Raw genomic sequence first — 22,815 nt, 5'->3', positions numbered from 1 at the left:
TTCAAAGCTAGTCACTTAATAGGCCACAAGTCAAGTTCAACTAAATGTTCTAAGACAAATTAGTGTTTAATGAAATTTCGGAAGCCTAACATACTCCTTGATCGTTTTCAAGGGATATCAGTACAGACCAAAGTGTCGCACTAACGATGACTACCAGATCAACCGTATCGGTACATGCCGCACAGTTTCCTTGGTCTATTGAAACATACTTAAGGTATCTCGAGATTCGGGTTAGAATCTTTCACACAAGTAAATACCCAAACAAACCTTTGAAAAATAGAACAATCAAGACAAGAAATTGAAAACATCGAAGTGATCTAAACTCTAAGGTAACCCCTTTTGAAAACATTTTGTTTTTGAAGTCCCCGGCAGAGTCGCCATTTCTGTCGTCCTCGGTTTTTTCTCGTGTGAGATACGAACTGGCTCTTCTTTTATTTTTTGAGTTTTGAAAATCAGAGAGTCGCCACCGACTTTTATTTTATCCAATTAAGGAAAGGTTTATAAAAGAAACAGAAACAGACCTTTAAGAGATTTTGGGTTCGGGGGTAGGTTATACAAAGGGAAGGTATTAGCACCCCTTTGTATCCATGGTTATTCATCGGCTCTTAATTGCTTAGCTCACTTGTTTGAATCATTTGTCTTGCCTTGAAATGCTTGTATGTGGTTTTAAAATACCTTTGTAAATTAACTTTGCAATGATCCTTGTGCGGATGTATACAAAGTGTTTTATCTTTCGAAAGATGTTTTGAAAAAAAGATCTTTAACTTCGTAATGATCCTTGTTTGGATATATACAAAGTATTGTCTTTTTTTTTTGAAAGTTTTGTTTTGAAAAAACACAGTGATATGTGAAACATTTGTTGTTTTGATTTGAGCAAGCAATTAGGAGATCTACCCTAAATTTATAAGGTCCTTTCCTATTTTCTTTTAGAAAATTTTCTTTAACTGGATACAGAAAGAAATTATTTGAATTGTATTTGAAATAGTAGAATTGATTTTGAAAAGAGTAACAGAGGGATTACCCTAAGAGGTGCAAGTGTGATTGTGTTCTGATTCAGATATTTTTGTCTTTGAAGTTAATGATCTAGCGCTTCAGTTATTATCTTTGACATACACGCAGTTTTATATGTACAGAAATTAAAGTGCGGGAATGTAAAATGCGGAAAGTAAATCTACGCTATTACATCGATTGTGCGAGAAATGTAAACTACGCTATTTACATGAATTTGGCAAACTATACACTTATCTATGAATTTAAATTGCAATAAGATAAAGGAAGTGTTTTTTTGGATTTTTGGATGGTTGATTTTAATTAAAATTAATGCATAATTGATTTAATTGAAAAGCTAAGAATTAGAAATAAAATTTAAACCTAAAAAATTAAGTCTAAAATATATTCATATTGCTTGTTAATTAATTTTAAAACAAAATTAATTTTTTTGTGATTTTTGAAATTGTTTTGGAACTTATTAAGCTAATTAACATATAATTATATAAACAATTATACACATAAATTAAACTTAATGAGAAAAATATTCTAATTATGTACAAAATTAGTTTATAATATATAAACTTAATTTAAATAAAAAGAAAATATTTTTTGATTTTTTTTGATAGTTTAGAAATATTTAAAATGAAATATATGAATATATATTGATTAATTAAACAAATTATTTTTATTATTAAGAAAAATAAAATATTTTTGTGTCAAAAATTAAAACAATATTTTATCAACCTAAAAATATTTTGTGTATTTTTCTGATTTTTTGAAACTATTTTTAAATAATTTTACAAAGAAAATTAAATAAAATAGAAAATATATTAAATTGTGATCCTGTGTGGTTGATGAGAGAGTCTATGGTATGTGCGCGTGTTTTGGTGCGTTGGATGAGTGGATGGAATGATCTGATGGACACAGATGCATGGTACATGGCATGATGGTGGAGCGCGTAGCACAAGATCCCAGAATTAAAAAAAAATTGCGCGCGTGTTCTGGCCAATCAGATGGCGCCACACCTTCATCTTCTACCTCCAGACTCTACTTTTAACAGCGTTTTCTTCCAAAAGGCGCTGTAATAAGTGAGCTTCATCCCTGCAAAATAGCGAATAGGGGTAAACCTATACCAAAAATGTTTCGCGACATGTTCATTCTACTAGCCCTGATTCACTGAGTTCAAATATGCATCTTGTTTCTTCTAATTTTGCCTAAATCGAAGAATCCCATTTCGAGCTCCAAGAACCCTAAAATGGTATATGCTTCAAACCTTCATAGAAATTGAATTAAAGTTCCAGAAATGATCAGAGCATCAAACTAAACACAAATATGGGATTACATCTTATTAAATATGCATGAATATTCGTATTTTTGTAAATTTCAGTTTGAACAAACCGTGGGCTATAGAGCTCGATTTAGTGAGTTTCAAAGCTTGAAATTGATCTGGACAGATTCAGTGATGTTCAGGGATTGTGTTTGAGTGTTTAGTTTGGATTGAATTGAACTGAAACTTAAAATTCGAATTTCAAATTTCTTACAATATTTCAAGCATGATACAAGTGTGTTACAAGCATGGATTTGGTTCTGAAATCGTGTGTCCTTGTTACTGAAGTGTCCTAGTTCATTTATAAGCAATGAATGTGCTGCAAAACTAAGCTACCAAGCATTGATGATTTTTGAATCTTTGAATTTTTTAATATATAAAACTTTGAATTCTTTGGCCATGTCTTGAATTTTCTTCACACCTCTTGCCATAGGTCCTCTATGCCATCTATGTTGCAGAAATTAAGCTACCTTGGTGACTCAAGCAAGAGACAAAAGCTTTGGATAAATGTCTTGCATCATTTCATTTTTAATTTAATTTTAAATGTAATAAAATTAAACTAAAAAAAATAAATATGTTATGGGCCTTAGGTTGGTCGTGGGAGCCCTTCAACATTATTGGGAACATGTTTGGATCATGAAAACTTGGCCTCTTTTGGAAAAAAAACATTTTTGATCAATGTTGGTTTCATGCATTTTCCCAAAAAATTGCCAACTTCAACAATGCATAAATCCCTCAATTTGATCATATGAAGGAGTTCTTGTACTTTCTAGAAACCTCAAGATGTCCTCTACAAGCTACTTTGGAAACTTTTTTTCATTTGGAGAAGTTATTTTGATGTTATGGCCTTTGACAAAAAACCACTTTTTGTTGACTTTGAAAATGACCTGTAATGTCTGAGCTCATATTTTTCAAATGGTGAATCCAATGACCATGGGATCAATTGAATTTGAAAGATAATTGAATTTCCTTCAAAACATGCTTTGGTTGGAATTTTTTGAATGAACGAGGAGAGAGTTATGGCTGGTCAAAGTTCAGTTGACTTTTTAGGAGAAAACCCTAATTTTGAAACTTAGGGTTTTATTGATTTTTGATCTTTTCTTGATGAATTATGATCAACCATTGATAAAATGATGAATCTTTTGAAAAAATATGGATGTTGACAAAAAATTTCATTTTTGACTGTCTGTTGACTTTTCGGTCAAACTGGTCGTCTGCTGACTGTTTGAGCTGCCGACTGTGCGTCTGAGCGAATTGAAGTTTGAAAATTTGTCTGGTGGTACTTTGAGACATATGGAGGTCCATGAAATCCATTTGAGGTCTCAAAAAAACTTGTTCTCCTGAAAAAAAACAAAAACCCTAGTTAGGGGCTATTCGTGTAGGAGATAGTTAAGCGTACCTGATTTTTGTGCAGTGCCAAGTCTCTGCTGATCATGTGATTATCAGAAGACTTCTAGAACAAAAATCTTGGAATTTTGAAATGCAAAAGATTGATTTGATTGATGGTACAAAACACGGAGAATCGTGCTGTCAGCGAGTTTGACTGTCAACTGGCTGTCCGGGCATTAACATAACAGTTAAAGTGAAAATTCAACAGTTAAAGTTAATTTTTTCTTTTTGTTTTTTGTTGTGTTAATGGTGAAAATTTATTTACATGAGTTGTTAGAAAAACACAAACATAATAAATAAATAAAATATACCGTACGCGAACGAAATTACCGATAATAACCTTGAAAAATATTTAATGCACAGAAAAAATAAATATTTAACTAGCAATAAACACACATAATATTATCTTGATAATTAAATGACAGTGCGACAGATAGTACGACATTTAATACTGACAGTACAAATATTACATAATATAATGAACAGTACTACAAATAAAATAAACGGTACATTAAGCGAAAGATACGACAAACTTTAAAAATGACGATTAAAAACCCATGCTATAAATAACAACATATAAATGAACGGAAGTGTAAGCAACCCAGGTTCGCATTTTTCAGGACTATGCAGACAGAAAAAGGACATGATCACCACCAAGACAGTGATGACCATAAGAAAACACGTATCCATCCACTTTGCCATTTTTGCCGGGGAAGAAGGGAAAATAATTATGAGGTAGAAGTTTGAGAAATGAGTTGAAATTTGATGTGAGAATTTACGGAAAAAATGAGGGGTATTTATAGAGTGAAAGGAAGGATAGAGACGTTGGGGAATGAAGTGATTCCGTACAAAAAAGGAAAATTTGAGTGGTAGTAGGATTTGAAAGAAAGTGTATGGTAGGGTTTGAAAAGAGAGATGTATAGAATAAAGCTAGGATTTGATTTGAAAGAAAGAGATTTGAAAATAATAAAAGATTTTGAAAAATAATAACATAGTACAAAAATTAGTGGGAAACAAAACTAATAATAATTTACTTGTTACTAGTAAAGTCTGAATCCCCGGACTCTGCGCCTGCAAAAATTTAATTCTGTACCAATTGCGTCAGTACTATTTATCTGCAAATAAATCTCAAATAAACAGCGTGTGTGAAGTAATAAACAGTACTTGGCGTTTGTGTAAGAATAAATTCAACAGCGAACCAAAATACCGTATAAGAAAAATTCTAAAAACTGAGTATTCATAAAATCAGGATATTTATGAAATAAAATCAAGATTATATGAAACTTCCAATTTTTAGACAGAAGTTTGTTGCCTTCTTTATGAAAAAAGATGCGGGCAAATTTTGGGGTATAACACATAGTCTGAAGCGCCGAAGTTCTAACTTGCACCAAACGCTGGAAACTCTGATGAACAAAGAAAATCACAAAGTCTGATTCCAGAAGAAAGCAAATGATGAAAAGCTAGAAAGGCTAGTCTGTGTGTCTGACAAAAGGAACGTTAGAAGTATGGCTACAAAAGGCAAAGTCAGAAAAAGGAGTTGAAGCAAGGCTCGAGGTAGTTGACAAAAGCATGTTACATTAAATGCAACATTGTACTGTTTACGCAAAGCATTAAATGCATAACTGTTCAACGGTCACATTCTCATGAATCTTTCTCACGCAAAAAACTCTTGAACAAAGCAAGCAATCTTCATCTTCAAGCACACATACTTTTGTATATTTAGTGAGTTCTAGAACATAAACTTAAGAGAAAAATCACTTAGTGATTACAGCTTTTTAGAAGCATCATTAATCTCTGTATTTGATTATATCTTTGCAAACCAAAATTCCTTGAGTGATCAAGTTGTGATCTGTATACTCAAGAAGACTTAGAGGTTGATCTAAGTGGAGAACCATTGTAATCAGTTTTTGATTAGTGGATTAAATCCTCAGTGGAGGTAAATCACCTGTGAGGGTGGACTGGAGGTAGTTTGAGATCAAATGAACCAAGATAAAAATAATTATGTTCATTATTTTTATTTGTCAAAAAGAAACAACCCTTATTCAGTCCCCCCTTTCTAAGTGTTTTTCACTCCTTCACACTTGATTACTCCCCAAGGTACAAGCATTTTAGTCAATTTGCTCCTTTAGGAGGGGAGCAGATAACTACACAGCTACTTGGAGATTGGGTTTCAATTGGACACAACTCCCAATGGTTGTGGTATTCTGTTTATGCAATTAAGATTCATAAGACATTCTAATCACTAAGTTTTTATGGCTTATTTAATGCAATTAACAGCAAGCAAGTCAGCTGGCGCATAAGGGCATTAGTGGTGTCAGACTGGATGAGATGCTTTATTTTTGGGAGGGACTCGAGTCAAATCTGAAGGAAATCAAAAAGCTCTTCAATCTCGAATTTATTTTGATATAGGAAATTTTCTGTTTCAATTCCTGATTCTTTGAATAAGGCAAGCAGACTCTCAACTAGAATGTTGGTGCTGGGATTTATTATTATCCTTGTCACTTTTTACTTCGTGTATAAATTTCTTACACACCCTTTTCCTTTTTGTTTTTGTGATTTTGGTATTAGCATTGTAATACTTTTGCTCAAACTTTGCTGGAATGAACGGTAGAGTGAATAATCACTTAAATACATTATCACGTTTCTTGTGTATTGTCTATTGCAATAGGTTGATACATGTTCAATGTGAACTAGTAACAAACCCGTGCGACAGGTTATGTTCGGTTATGCGAATTTAGATACATCATTTATTTTAAATAAAAATGTTAAAAAAGAATAAAATTTAGATAATTAATTGATTATTTCGTATATAAAAACATTTAGATCAATAATAGATTTTTTTCCCGTATACCATTTTTGGATTAAAAATATTTAACCATAAATACCATTTCTCGTATATAAAAATATTTAGATCAATAATAGATTTTTTTTCCGTATACAGACTTCATTTTTGTTTAGGTATCATTTACAAAAATAGTTAGATCAATAGGAAATTTCGTACATAAAAATATTTGGGTTAAATATACAACACCCCCTGTAATATTAGCGAGATTTGTTTTTAGCCCCTGATAAAGTTATTTTTGTAAAAACCTCCTCGCAATTTCCAGATTCTCTCAGATACACCCTTAACTGCACATTGCAGCAAATATTCTCTTTGACTGCCTACGTGGCAGTCCAAATTGTAGTTTTTAAATCCATGGTATTTTTTATTTCCACGTCATATTTTTTCTCAGTTTTTATGTTTGTAATATTTTTTATGAATTTATATTTAAAAATTAATTTATAAGTTTTTTAATTTTTTTTATGAATTTATATTTAGAAATTAATTATTAAAATATTGTTGATGGGCTTAAAGCCAAATATATTTCAATAGGCCCATTCCTTGGAGTTTTAGTTAGTGATGTATAAAATAGATATATAAACTCCTAAGTTTTATGAGATAATTTTGAAGTGAGACTCTAACTAACACTGAAACTCACATTTGTTCCATCCTCCATGTCATCACCTTCTCATAACCGGTATATGCAGCGATACTACTCAGCATCAGTACGAGAATTGACACGATTAACTGGTATATAATGGTCATTCTCTTTTATCCAGTTATTATACCTACAAGATTGATATAATATTATAGCTACATACACACATAAATCCAACTAAAGTACATTCCTATAATATTAACCATCAATGTTTCTTTCTATCATACTAGTAAGGTTCCCAAAGTACCATTCCATTAGATTATGTACAATGGTTACATTATTCAACACCCTACTTTTTCACTTTTTATCTTCCACATCATCTTCTCTCTCTTCCACCTAATAATTCAACACCTATTCAATTTTTTTTCACTACAATGGTTTTGTTTAATAAAATTCAACACCCTACCCCACATCATATTCTTATTTTCTTTTAAAGTTTTGTTTTTATGATTATATATTAATATCTATTATCAATTAAAATTAAATTAAAATAATTAATATTTAAACTTTTTTTTTTAAATTTAATAATTTATTTATTTTTTCTAATTTTCTATTCTTAATTTTTTTCTTGCAAGTAATAAATAAGAGATGTAAAAATAGTTATTTTTAAAAAAAATAAAATTATAAAAAAACTTAAAAATGCAATAAATACACTAAACACTCAACACACTAAAAAAGAAACACACAAAAAATGAAACACACATAATTTAATTAGTACAATAGACTCGGCTCACAAACAATTTATTTAATCATGAAATATTCCGAACTTTTCCCATATGTGTTTGACTAGATCTGCTTGCAATTCGTGATGTACATTTGAATCACGCATCACAGATCTAGCACGCACGTGATTCGCAAATGCAGGTAGCACCTCGGTCGAGAATGACTCCGGTGTACTAGACTCACTTGCCTCAGATTGATCATAATCTGTCCAATTTTGAGCATATATATCTCGTTCATCCTCAACAATCATATTATTTAATATGATACATGACCTCATGATGAGAGCCAAATCGTTTATGTCCCACAAACGGGCTGGTTCGCGGATGATTTTAAATCGAGCCTGCAACACCCCAAATGCACGTTCGATGTCCTTCCGACATCCCTCCTGATATTTTGCAAATAACTTATCTGGTTCACTTTGAGGAAGTCTAATTGATTTGACGAAAGTTGGATAAGAAGGGTAGATACCATCAGCAAGATAGTATGCCATATTATACGGTCGTTGATTCACAAAGAAGTTCACTTTTGGAGTATTTCCCTGTTTGTTAAGTGCCAAATTGTAGTTATTTTGTGTATGTAAATAGTGGCACTTATCAATGCTTTTTGTTAATACCGTTTGAATAATCCCCCGTTTTTGTGTAATTACGTTTACTTTACGAATACTTGTATTTTCATACACTTTTATACCGTTTGATAGCTTTGTTGTATTTTTGTAGGTATTCTTGTGTTTTCGGAGCCTTGAGGAATAAAGTGTCGAAGATACGGCTGCGAGAGCAAAGAGGAAATAATTCTGCTGTTCTGGTGCAGGGCGCTTCGTGCGCTGCAGGGCGCGTCGCGCCCTCTTTGAGTTTGAAGAACTTAGTCTGGCAGAAGATTGGGCGCGTCGCGCCGGATTTGGGCGCGTCGCGCTCTAGGGCGGTTTAGTAAATTTATAAAGGGCGCATCGCGCCGAAATAGGGCGCGTCGCGCCCACTGCGAAACTCAGTTTTGTATAAATAGTTAATAACAGATTTTTTAGGTTTTTTATCACCTCTTCTTGACAAGTTGAGCTCTGATCCTTTTTTGGTAGTTTAGAGGCTTAGGAAACACCATTGGGTGCAACGTCATGTGGATTGATCATGGATCTGACTCGATTTCATTGTACCGGTGAGATCTTTCCGGTTCATCTTCTCTCTTCCCTTTGTTTCATTCCAATGGTGGGTGTTGTATGTATGTTTCTACTCTTATTGTATGTATATTTGTGGATCTTGGGATCGTTTATATATTCGCTTTACAAATCTTCATTGTTGTTGTTCTTGATCTTTTTGCTTAAATGCTCTGGATTTGTGTTGTTGCAGACATGGACACCATAGATCTTGATTAGGAATGATAGCTGTTAGTTTCTGGGTTGCAGACATGGATTCAGGACTAACAATCGTAGTGGGTATCGAGTCTAATGCCTCCGTGTTGTTTGTGTCGGTGGAGAAATCGCTGATGTGAATAGTACGGTTGAGCTTTCGTCGGTGTTGCAGACATGGGCACCGATGTGGCATCTCGAGTGATGCCCGGTGATGTTGATGCGTATTGTGAGTGTCGAGCGATAGATCTTCAGATTTAAGTATTCGACGGGTAGAACGAAATGCAATTCCATAACTATTTCCCTTAGGCTATTGAGATTGTTTATCTGCTTTTATTTACTTTTCCCGCATTTACTTTTCCGCACCCAAATCATGAAACTTAGAACGCGAGATAGTCGAACGGCAGTTCTTCTCACCGATCTCTGTGGACACGATAATTCCCGGATAAATACTTCCAAAACTTTTGTTGCTTGCCGCTTTACCGCTCCAACAAAATGGCGCCGTTGCCGGGGATTGGTTGAGATTAATCGCATTGCGATGGTTTTATGTTTTAAGTTTCGTATAGTTTTGATTAAGTGTTTGGGCAGGTCATTTTCTTTAGGTTGCGTTTGAGGCGAAAGCATTGGCGTACCGCGAGGAAGTTTCTTACCATTCGCGAAACAATAAAGGCGTCGAGCTAACGACGTTAAACGAGCGCTTGTTGGGAGGCACCCCAACGGTTTTATTTTTCTGTTTTTCTGTAATTGAGTTGTGTAGGTGTTAAGTGGTGGCTCACTGGAAAATCTGTCTTTTTATACTGGTCTGGTTTTTCTGGTGTAGCGCGCGTCGCGCGCTCATGGGTGCGTCGCGCGCTGGGTTGCTTTTGGCCAGTGACCTCTTTTTAACGGGTCACTCGACTTACCTTTTTCCCACTTACACCAAGGCTTTATAGTATAGTATTTTATCGATTTATTTTTAATTCTTTTGTTTGTGTTTAGACTCAAATTTTGGCCCGATTACTTGGAGTCGCATTCGGTAATTCTCCGATTTTGATTGATTCAACATGCCGGTTGTGCGGTAATGATTGTTCAAATTTGTACGTAGCAAGGTACTCGTTTATCGCTTTCTATAGCATAGCATGTTTATGAGACTTTTCATTTGTACAATTTTCATACTATTCATTCTTTTTGCATAACTTGTTCATGACTTGAATCACAACTAGTTTCCCTTTTTACCATAAATGTGAGGTGGCTTTCCATTGTGTATATATGCGAGAGACCGACAATTCTTGTTTTAACTGGATATTATTATGTTTAATCTTTCGTCGGTATTGATTTTGTGAATGCATGAAAGTGATTAAGGCACTTGTTTGATTTTGAGCACAACTACCATAAGCCAAATATCATTTTACCTTGTGAGTGTGTGACCATTCGTACCCCCTTTGAGCCTTTTTGTCATTGTCCATTTTGTTTTTGAACTTGAGACATAGTTCACCCTTTTTGATGGATTTTGATTATCTTTGTTTTCTTGACCTTAACTATGATGTTTAGTTGGATTTTTACCTTGCCTTAGAAAGTAGGGAGTATTCACTTTATGTTATGGTTGAATTCAAGTTTGGGAGAAGGTGTTTGCCTCTTTATGATGTGATTGATATGAGGTAGTGAAAAGAAAAAGAAAAAGAAAAAAAAAATGTGAGAAAGAAAGATAGAAAAAGAAAGAAAAAAGAGAAAAGTTTGAAAAAGAAAAGAACAAAAAGAGTTTTAAATAAGAGTGTGCTAATAAGTTTTGTGTTTGGTGTGAAATTTGTGATGAAGAAGAGAGTTTGATTGAAATTATATTGTTTGAAACTTTGTGGAAGTAATTACTCCCTTAGGTTTAGGCAAGTTTTTGTTTCGATTAGCTTTAGGACTTATCATTTGTTTCTTAACCGAGCCACATTACAACCTTGAAAGCCCTTGTGATTCGTGCCGTTGCATTTTCGATACTATTTTTGGATGAATGCATAATTTTGTCTATTGTTTGCAAGATTGTTGGATGAGTGTTCAAAGTCCTCACCTTTCGGTGTTTTTCATCTACCGATGAGTTTTTGCTAGGCGTGATTCATGATTGAGCTTGTTTTGTTTTAGAATGTTTTGTATGAACTTTTGTACTTAGGAATCGTTTCATTTTCATGTTATCGTTGTAGGATAATGGTAAGTGTTTACTTTGTTCGTACGTTTTTGTTTGAACCGTACAATTGTTTCGTTTTTCCAAATCTTGTTGATTCTTGATTCTTTGGATTTTTACTTTTGATTCTTTGAATGTTTGGCCCTGTTTGAGGACAAACAGATTCTAGTTGGGGAGAGTTGTTAAGTGCCAAATTGTAGTTATTTTGTGTATGTAAATAGTGGCACTTATTAATGCTTTTTGTTAATACCGTTTGAATAATCCCCCGTTTTTGTGTAATTACGTTTACTTTACGAATACTTGTATTTTCATACACTTTTATACCGTTTGATAGCTTTGTTGTATTTTTGTAGGTATTCTTGTGTTTTCGGAGCCTTGAGGAATAAAGTGTCGAAGATACGGCTGCGAGAGCAAAGAGGAAATAATTCTGCTGTTCTGGTGCAGGGCGCTTCGCGCGCTGCAGGGCGCGTCGCGCCCTCTTTGAGTTTGAAGAACTTAGTCTGGCAGAAGATTGGGCGCGTCGCGCCGGATTTGGGCGCGTCGCGCTCTAGGGCGGTTTAGTAAATTTATAAAGGGCGCATCGCGCCGAAATAGGGCGCGTCGCGCCCACTGCGAAACTCAGTTTTGTATAAATAGTTAATAACAGATTTTTTAGGTTTTTTATCACCTCTTCTTGACAAGTTGAGCTCTGATCCTTTTTTGGTAGTTTAGAGGCTTAGGAAACACCATTGGGTGCAACGTCATGTGGATTGATCATGGATCTGACTCGATTTCATTGTACCGGTGAGATCTTTCCGGTTCATCTTCTCTCTTCCCTTTGTTTCATTCCAATGGTGGGTGTTGTATGTATGTTTCTACTCTTATTGTATGTATATTTGTGGATCTTGGGATCGTTTATATATTCGCTTTACAAATCTTCATTGTTGTTGTTCTTGATCTTTTTGCTTAAATGCTCTGGATTTGTGTTGTTGCAGACATGGACACCATAGATCTTGATTAGGAATGATAGCTGTTAGTTTCTGGGTTGCAGACATGGATTCAGGACTAACAATCGTAGTGGGTATCGAGTCTAATGCCTCCGTGTTGTTTGTTTCGGTGGAGAAATCGCTGATATGAATAGTACGGTTGAGCTTTCGTCGGTGTTGCAGACATGGGCACCGATGTGGCATCTCGAGTGATGCCCGGTGATGTTGATGCGTATTGTGAGTGTCGAGCGATAGATCTTCAGATTTAAGTATTCGACGGGTAGAACGAAATGCAATTCCATAACTATTTCCCTTAGGCTATTGAGATTGTTTATCTGCTTTTATTTACTTTTCCCGCATTTACTTTTCCGCACCCAAATCATGAAACTTAGAACGCGAGATAGTCGAACGGCAGTTCTTCTCACCGATCTCTGTGGACACGATAATTCCCGGATAAATACTTCCAAAACTTTTGTTGCTTGCCGCTTTACCGCTCCAACAAAATGGCGCCGTTGCCGGGGATTGGTTGAGATTAATCGCATTGCGATGGTTTTATGTTTTAAGTTTCGTATAGTTTTGATTAAGTGTTTGGGCAGGTCATTTTCTTTAGGTTGCGTTTGAGGCGAAAGCATTGGCGTACCGCGAGGAAGTTTCTTACCATTCGCGAAACAATAAAGGCGTCGAGCTAACGACGTTAAACGAGCGCTTGTTGGGAGGCACCCCAACGGTTTTATTTTTCTGTTTTTCTGTAATTGAGTTGTGTAGGTGTTAAGTGGTGGCTCACTGGAAAATCTGTCTTTTTATACTGGTCTGGTTTTTCTGGTGTAGCGCGCGTCGCGCGCTCATGGGTGCGTCGCGCGCTGGGTTGCTTTTGGCCAGTGACCTCTTTTTAACGGGTCACTCGACTTACCTTTTTCCCACTTACACCAAGGCTTTATAGTATAGTATTTTATCGATTTATTTTTAATTCTTTTGTTTGTGTTTAGACTCAAATTTTGGCCCGATTACTTGGAGTCGCATTCGGTAATTCTCCGATTTTGATTGATTCAACATGCCGGTTGTGCGGTAATGATTGTTCAAATTTGTACGTAGCAAGGTACTCGTTTATCGCTTTCTATAGCATAGCATGTTTATGAGACTTTTCATTTGTACAATTTTCATACTATTCATTCTTTTTGCATAACTTGTTCATGACTTGAATCACAACTAGTTTCCCTTTTTACCATAAATGTGAGGTGGCTTTCCATTGTGTATATATGCGAGAGACCGACAATTCTTGTTTTAACTGGATATTATTATGTTTAATCTTTCGTCGGTATTGATTTTGTGAATGCATGAAAGTGATTAAGGCACTTGTTTGATTTTGAGCACAACTACCATAAGCCAAATATCATTTTACCTTGTGAGTGTGTGACCATTCGTACCCCCTTTGAGCCTTTTTGTCATTGTCCATTTTGTTTTTGAACTTGAGACATAGTTCACCCTTTTTGATGGATTTTGATTATCTTTGTTTTCTTGACCTTAACTATGATGTTTAGTTGGATTTTTACCTTGCCTTAGAAAGTAGGGAGTATTCACTTTATGTTATGGTTGAATTCAAGTTTGGGAGAAGGTGTTTGCCTCTTTATGATGTGATTGATATGAGGTAGTGAAAAGAAAAAGAAAAAGAAAAAAAAATGTGAGAAAGAAAGATAGAAAAAGAAAGAAAAAAGAGAAAAGTTTGAAAAAGAAAAGAACAAAAAGAGTTTTAAATAAGAGTGTGCTAATAAGTTTTGTGTTTGGTGTGAAATTTGTGATGAAGAAGAGAGTTTGATTGAAATTATATTGTTTGAAACTTTGTGGAAGTAATTACTCCCTTAGGTTTAGGCAAGTTTTTGTTTCGATTAGCTTTAGGACTTATCATTTGTTTCTTAACCGAGCCACATTACAACCTTGAAAGCCCTTGTGATTCGTGCCGTTGCATTTTCGATACTATTTTTGGATGAATGCATAATTTTGTCTATTGTTTGCAAGATTGTTGGATGAGTGTTCAAAGTCCTCACCTTTCGGTGTTTTTCATCTACCGATGAGTTTTTGCTAGGCGTGATTCATGATTGAGCTTGTTTTGTTTTAGAATGTTTTGTATGAACTTTTGTACTTAGGAATCGTTTCATTTTCATGTTATCGTTGTAGGATAATGGTAAGTGTTTACTTTGTTCGTACGTTTTTGTTTGAACCGTACAATTGTTTCGTTTTTCCAAATCTTGTTGATTCTTGATTCTTTGGATTTTTACTTTTGATTCTTTGAATGTTTGGCCCTGTTTGAGGACAAACAGATTCTAGTTGGGGAGAGTTGTTAAGTGCCAAATTGTAGTTATTTTGTGTATGTAAATAGTGGCACTTATCAATGCTTTTTGTTAATACCGTTTGAATAATCCCCCGTTTTTGTGTAATTACGTTTACTTTACGAATACTTGTATTTTCATACACTTTTATACCGTTTGATAGCTTTGTTGTATTTTTGTAGGTATTCTTGTGTTTTCGGAGCCTTGAGGAATAAAGTGTCGAAGATACGGCTGCGAGAGCAAAGAGGAAATAATTCTGCTGTTCTGGTGCAGGGCGCTTCGCGCGCTGCAGGGCGCGTCGCGCCCTCTTTGAGTTTGAAGAACTTAGTCTGGCAGAAGATTGGGCGCGTCGCGCCGGATTTGGGCGCGTCGCGCTCTAGGGCGGTTTAGTAAATTTATAAAGGGCGCATCGCGCCGAAATAGGGCGCGTCGCGCCCACTGCGAAACTCAGTTTTGTATAAATAGTTAATAACAGATTTTTTAGGTTTTTTATCACCTCTTTTTGACAAGTTGAGCTCTGATCCTTTTTTGGTAGTTTAGAGGCTTAGGAAACACCATTGGGTGCAACGTCATGTGGATTGATCATGGATCTGACTCGATTTCATTGTACCGGTGAGATCTTTCCGGTTCATCTTCTCTCTTCCCTTTGTTTCATTCCAATGGTGGGTGTTGTATGTATGTTTCTACTCTTATTGTATGTATATTTGTGGATCTTGGGATCGTTTATATATTCGCTTTACAAATCTTCATTGTTGTTGTTCTTGATCTTTTTGCTTAAATGCTCTGGATTTGTGTTGTTGCAGACATGGACACCATAGATCTTGATTAGGAATGATAGCTGTTAGTTTCTGGGTTGCAGACATGGATTCAGGACTAACAATCGTAGTGGGTATCGAGTCTAATGCCTCCGTGTTGTTTGTGTCGGTGGAGAAATCGCTGATGTGAATAGTACGGTTGAGCTTTCGTCGGTGTTGCAGACATGGGCACCGATGTGGCATCTCGAGTGATGCCCGGTGATGTTGATGCGTATTGTGAGTGTCGAGCGATAGATCTTCAGATTTAAGTATTCGACGGGTAGAACGAAATGCAATTCCATAACTATTTCCCTTAGGCTATTGAGATTGTTTATCTGCTTTTATTTACTTTTCCCGCATTTACTTTTCCGCACCCAAATCATGAAACTTAGAACGCGAGATAGTCGAACGGCAGTTCTTCTCACCGATCTCTGTGGACACGATAATTCCCGGATAAATACTTCCAAATCTTTTGTTGCTTGCCGCTATGCCGCTTCAACACTGTTCAACATCATCGAACACAGGTGAACGATCTAAAACATTTATATCGTTCAATGTGCCCGGACATCCAAAAAAGGCATGCCAAATCCATAAATCATAAGTTGCAACTGCTTCAAGAATAACAGTGGTGGTTCCCTTATCTCCCCGGGTAAATTGACCTTCCCATGCTGTAGGACAATTTTTCCATTCCCAGTGCATGCAATCAATACTGCCAATCATCCCCGGGAACCCCCGCATTTCACTAACACGCAGTATTCTTTGCAGGTCATCTTGAGTTGGGGCTCTGAGGTACACTGGCTCATACAAATGTATGATTCCTTTACAGAATCTACGTAAGCACTCCAATGCTGTAGTACCTCCTATTTTGATGTATTCATCGACCGCATCGGCCGCCACACCATATGCTAACATTCGCATGGCCGTGGTACATTTTGCTAACGGAGATATACCTTCTTTTTTTGTTGCGTCAACTCTTTGGGTGAAGTAGTTGTCACTACTGGATAGTTCCCCAACGATCCGAAGGAACACATGTTTCCGCATCCGAAATCGTCGACGAAACATCGCATCATCGTATGTAGGTTGGTCTGCAAAGTAATCGTCAATTAGTCTTTTATTTGCCGCTGTATGATCTCTGTTGAGATATTTTCTCTTGCCACAATGTTTATATCCTCCCTCTATTTGATTTCGCCGCTCATTAAACCGGTTGATGATATACCTCTCTTCGATTTCAGACTGCCTTTTGTAAGCTTCAATATCAAAAGGAAATTCTGTAATATGGTCGATAACTTGGATTAGATGACGACATTATGAAATTCGGAGGAAATCCATAATTTGGTATATTTTGGGGACCTTGTTTGTTGGAAGATTGATTTTGAAATATATAGTTGTTGGAATTTGGGTAGTTGAAAGGATAATTAGTAGAATTTTGGGTGTTAAAAGGGTTATTGTTGGGATCCATTTCACTACAAGGATGTTTAGAGCTACAAACAATGATTTTTTTAAGGCTAAATAGAAAAAAAATTGAGAGAAAAAAGTGAATTTTTTTTTATGAGTCCAAATCAAATGAACCAAGTCTCTATTTATAGAGGAAAAAAATAATGAATTTTGATAAAAATAAAAATAAATAAAAAATTTATTTACTATGAAATAATTAATTTTAAATGATTAAAAGAAAATAAAATCTAAATAATCACAACAACCAATAAAATTGTGTAAAGTGTTGCATGTGGCCCCACTTTTTTCTCATTCAACATGTTGAATCTTTTCAACACCAATTAATCCACATCACATTAAACACCTCATTCAACAAACCATTGTAGACATTCAACTATTGAATAATTTTTTCAACACCCCCATTGTAAATGGTCTTATTTCAATGAAAACCATGTTCCTAGAGAATCACTTAGAAGGCATCACTACAATTTTGTTAACTGGTCACTTAATTGGGTCATAAATAGATTTTTTTCCGTATACAAATATTAAAAGAATAAGGTTATTATTTCAAACACAGCCTGTGAGCCAGTGACTTATTCATGTATAATAATTCAAGTTTGACCCACATTTTAGCCGCAGTCTTCTCCATCAAGACTTCCCTTAATACTTTATCTATGAGGCACAAGATAATTACATTTATGGCCATATCCACCATCTTAGTTGTTTCAACTTGTGTAAGGCTTGCATTCATCAAGGTCTCTACCTTTAATACTTCTACGCACCTCTGTTGAATTCATATTACTTGCATAGTCACCTTCCATAATCCATTCTCGATTTCACATTTGAAACCCATGATGCTCACTTATAAACTTAACCCCTTTCCTCCATAATGGACGCCACTTGTTGTGAAATTGATAGGGTAATTAAAATCACTTCAAAAGAACTATTCAGAGTTCAACACACCAAGAAATTTGACGTGTGAGATGTAACACCATGTATTTTCCATTATTTAATTAATTGGAATTTAAATTAATTATTGGATTAATTGACATTTTATCGAATTATCGGAGAAATTACGAAATTATGGTAATTGGGCCGGTGTAGTGATTAGTAAAGGGGAGGTGTTATTGATAGGGCTTTTGCTAAGTGGAATTATTATTTTCATAAAATAAGGCATTTTGGAAAAGAAAGGAAAATAGAAGCCAAAAGGGAGAAAGGAGAAGAGAACTGAAAGAACATGAAAGAGCAGAGAAAGCGGAAGAGGAAGAGTCAAGAATTTTGGCTAAGGTAAAGGGAGACTAATCTGATTATCATCTATGATGGGATTATGAATAATAGGATTGATTAGGTGGGTTGGTTTATCCCAATTTTGCATGTTATAGATTTTGGGGTTTGAAACCTTTAGGGTCAATTTTCGTGAATTTGATGCAATTTGATGTTGTGAATGATTCTTGATGTTAGATAGACTTGTTTGTTGTATGTTAGAATTATGTTTAATCACTGTATTTGACTCTGTATTGGTGTTGTGTTCGTATTGGTACGAATTGGAGATGATTGGAATGAGTTGAATTGCTGTCAAACATGATTTTTTACTACTGAGTATGCTGTAACCGGGTAACAGCCATGCTGTAACCGACTACAACAGTGTAAAATAGTTAAACTAGGCATTTTTTAGTACTGTAACCGGTTACCAGCCATGATGTAACCGATTACATGCAGGTTTTGGAAAATAGCAAATAGGTTGACGTAAAGGCATAATCGGGTAACGCCCATGCTGTTACCAATTACACCTGATACTTTTTAAAAAATTATTTTAAAAATTCATATCTTTCAAACCGTATATCTGTTTTAAGCGCCGTTTTGAGCGTTGTAAAGGTAATTAAATATTTTACATAATAAAATGTTGTAACGGGCAGTAGCTCGATTTTATTTTGAAATCCTGATTTTATTTGTTATGGTGTAGTTGTATATCGGGTGTATGTGTTTGATATATGTGATGGATGAGGTGATGTTGTAAGAACATGGCTGCGTTATGAATGTTGTAATTGTTGTGAATCTGTATAATTGATTGTTGAATGATGCTGAACATGAACATACTGAATTCGGTGTGCTATCAGTGAGTATGATGGGATGATTTTGTTCATCTTGATCGGTGTGATGGTGAGTATGTCATATGTTTTGCATGCATTCATGATCATTTTTGTGACTGAATCCTGGTGATGTTTGGATCAGTGGAAGCTAATTCACATTGTGTGGAATTAGTGCTCGACAGGGCTGTATCCTGGTGATGGTTGGATCGGTTTGATGGGTTAGTCCCATGATGAATTGGTACCACATGCATTGTGTCTCATTGCATTGTTATGTATGCTGATTATAACATGAATGGAAGATGTCAAATGTTATAATGTGTTATGATGGATCGTGTTGGTTATATCGTGTGGATTGATGTGTAAACCATACTAAATTCGGGAATATGTATGATAGGGTGAAAAATGTACTTATGAAATTTTGTTGTTTATGATCTCATAACATTTATTAATTGTCAATATGTCTCACCCTTACATGTTGATATTTTCAGATTGAAGAGTAGCGGCATTGTGCTTTGGTGAGGATAACTTGTAGGCTAGTCTGTTAGTTTTCGCGTCGGTGTCATGCTCTGGTCTTGTAACACTGGGGAACACTTGTTTTAGAGTTGTGGAATGAACTCTTATTGCATTGTTTTCTTTACTATGTTTCATGGATTGATGAACTAGTGATTTTGGTTATTCAGTTAAAGATTATCTTCCGCTGTGTTTAACATGGTTTACTGAATATGCGAATGCGTTTCCCTAAAAAGGCATGACAATTGAATTGGCGTTTTAGTTATTTATTTTAATTTGTAGCATCCTTGTTTCAAGTTTACTCTGAAATTATATTATTTATTCTGCGGGGTTAGAAGGATGTTACAATAGTGGTATCAGAGCATAGTCGGTCATTGTGGCTAGTGTCTTATTGTTATTATTCCCTTGTATACGAATAGTGTGAGTTGACACTGTCGATACTTTTTTTCTAATGGAGATTATTTTGTGAATTAGCAGAACAATGGCTGGAAGAGGTGGAAGAAATGATGACGCAATTATTGAGGCCTTAGGGATGATTGTTGGCGTGCTGGGAGGAAACCCTAACGGAGCTGGGATTGGTGCTAATAGGCAGCTAGGGGACTTTCAGAGGAATAATCCTCCATTGTTCAAAGGAGATTGAAAGGATCTTTCGAGTGATAGATTATGTTGAGAACCTGAAGGTGAGGTATGGTACTCACATGTTATCTGAGAAAGCTGATGACTGGTGGGTTGCTACTAAAGCTGAATTGGATGTTGATGGTGTAGAAATCACTTAGGCCGTGTTCAAGAGAGAATTTATGAGGAGATACTTTCCTAAAGATGTTCGGGGAAGGAAGGAGATTGAGTTCCTGGAGCTGAAGCAGGGTAATATGTCTGTTCTCGAATATGCTTCCAAGTTTGTAGAACTGGCGAAATATTATACCCATTACAACAATGATGAGGCTAGTGAATTTTCCAAATGTGTCAAATTTGAGAATGGTCTCCATGATGAGATTAAGCAGGCTATCAGGTACCAGAGAATATTCTGGTTTAATGCTTTGGTCGACTGAAGTAGGATCTTCGAGGAAGACATCAGCAGGTCGAAGTCGGCTCACTATCGCGAGTTGGTTTACAAGAGAGAGAAGAAGCTTATGGACAGAGGTAAGCCATATGGTAGAGGTAATCAGAAGACTGGTGATTGGAAGAAGCCTAGTGGGAGAGACTCTAGTGCTCCTGTTAGGTGCTACAAGTGAGGTGAAGCTGGACATCGCAGGCAGGAATGCAAGAGTGAAGAAAAGAAAAGCTTCAAATGCGGTAAGGCATGTCATGTTGCTAATGATTGTAGAGGGAAGATCGTGACTTTCTAGAACTATGGTGAAGAAGGTCATATCAGTCTGCAGTGTACGAAACCAAGGAATAATCAGTCTGGTGGGAAAGTGTTTGCCTTGTCTGGGTCAAAGACTACTCCCGAGGATCGGTTGATTAAAGGTACATGTTTTTATCTATGGCACAACTTTAATTGCGATTATTGATACTGGAGTGACTCATTCGTTTATTTCCTTGGATTGTGCTAAAAGATTAATTTTGAAATATTTGATATAAATGGAAGTATGGTTATTGACACTCCTGCGTCGGGTTCAGTGACTACTTCGTATGCTTGTTTGAATTGTCCAATTAATATTTTTTGGTAGGGAGTTCGGAATGGACTTAATGTGTCTTCCGTTAGAACAACTTGATGTTATCCTGGGAATGAACTGGTTGCAATTCAATCGGGTTCATATAAATTGTTTTACAAAGACGGTTATTTTTACTGAAACCGTTAGTGTTGAGGATTTAGCGATGACTGCTAGACAAGTGGATGAAGTGGTAAGTCATGGGGCTTCCGCGTTCATGTTGTTTGCATCAATGGAAGTGAAAAGAAAAGCGGTAAGTAGTGAATTTTCGGTTGTACGTGACTTCCTGGAAGTTTTCCCAGAAGGCGTTAGAGAATTGCCACCTGAGAGAGAAGTGTAATTTGTATTTGAATTGATTCCTAGAACTAGTCCTGTGTCGATGGCGCCGTATCGTATGTCGGCATCTGAGTTGGCTGAATTGAAGAGTCAAATAGAAAAGTTGATCGAGAAGGAATTTATTCGTCCTAGTGTTTCGCCTTGGGGTGCGCCGGTGTTGTTGGTAAAGAAAAAAGAAGGTTCGATGAGACTATGTGTTGATTATAGACAGCTGAATAAAGTTACTATCAAGAATCGGTATCCATTATCGAGGATTGATGATTTAATGGATCCGAGGTCTGGGTATCACCAAATTCGTGTAAAAGCGGATGATATTCAGAAGATTGCATTCAGAACAAAGTATGGTCATTACGAGTATACAGTGATGCCATTTGGAGTAACTAATGCACCCAGTGTTTTCATGGAGTATATGAATAGGATCTTTCATCCTTATCTCGACAAGTTTGTAGTAGTGTTTATAGATGATATTCTAATATATTCTAAGAGCAAAGAAGAGCATGCAGATCATCTTGGAGTGGTGTTGGAATTGTTGAAAGAGAAGAAGCTCTACGCGAAGTTGTCAAAGTGTGAGTTCTGGCTAAGCAAGGTAAGTTTTCTTGGTAATGTTGTTTCCAAGAATGGGATTACCGTAGATCCTACGAAGGTAGAAGCGGTATCTCAGTTGGAAGCTCCGAAGTCAGTTGCAAGATTCGTAGTTTTATTGGTCTTGTAGGTTACTACATAAAGTTTATAGAAGGATTTTCAAAGTTAGCATTGTCGTTAACTAAGTTGACTAGGAAGGGTCAAGCATTCATTTGGGATTCAAAGTGTGAAGAAGGATTCAAAGAGTTAAAGAGAAGGTTGACTAGTGCTCCTATTCTAATTTTTCCAAATCCGATGGAATCATTTGTAGTATATTGGGATGCTTCGTTGACGGGTTTAGGTGGTGTATTAATGCAGAATCAACAGGTAGTGGCTTATGCGTCAAGACAACTCAAAGTGCATGAAAGTAATTATCCGACTCATGATTTAGAGTTGGCAGCGGTAGTATTTGTGTTGAAACTGTGGAGACACTATTTATACGGTTCGAGGTTTGAAGTGTTTAGTGATCACAAGATTCTAAAGTATATCTTTGATCAGAAAGAGCTTATTATGAGACAAAGAAGATGGTTAGAGTTCTTAAAAGACTATGATTTTGGTTTGAATTATCATCCGGGTAAGGCGAACGTAGTTACTGATGCATTGAGTGGGAAGTCCTTACATATGTCTATGCTAATGGTGAGAGAATTGGATTTAATTGAACAATTCAGAGACTTTAGTTTGGTATGTGAAGGTACTCCT

The 22,815-nt window shown here is 35.8% G+C and overlaps 2 protein-coding genes across 2 annotated transcripts; both read right to left on the bottom strand.

Moving 5' to 3' along the window:
* Positions 1-7,930: 7,930 nt before the first annotated feature.
* LOC131613353 (uncharacterized) lies at positions 7,931-8,398 on the bottom strand. The gene has a single exon (XM_058885028.1). It carries the CDS (start codon positions 8,396-8,398, stop codon positions 7,931-7,933), a length of 468 nt encoding a protein of 155 aa, XP_058741011.1.
* Positions 8,399-15,968: 7,570 nt separating this feature from the next.
* On the bottom strand, positions 15,969-16,932 carry LOC131613352 (uncharacterized). The gene is made up of 2 exons (XM_058885027.1): positions 16,824-16,932; positions 15,969-16,741 (listed from the first exon to the last, which is right to left on the bottom strand). Exons 1-2 carry the CDS (start codon positions 16,930-16,932, stop codon positions 15,969-15,971), a joined length of 882 nt encoding a protein of 293 aa, XP_058741010.1.
* Between the last annotated feature and the right edge of the window lie 5,883 nt (positions 16,933-22,815).

Source organism: Vicia villosa, linkage group LG6 (assembly GCF_029867415.1).
Source record: "Vicia villosa cultivar HV-30 ecotype Madison, WI linkage group LG6, Vvil1.0, whole genome shotgun sequence".
In the NCBI taxonomy this organism is placed as follows: Eukaryota; Viridiplantae; Streptophyta; class Magnoliopsida; order Fabales; family Fabaceae; genus Vicia; species Vicia villosa.
The sequence above is the reverse complement of the archived record's forward strand: the minus strand, read 5'-3'. Positions and strand labels throughout refer to the sequence as shown.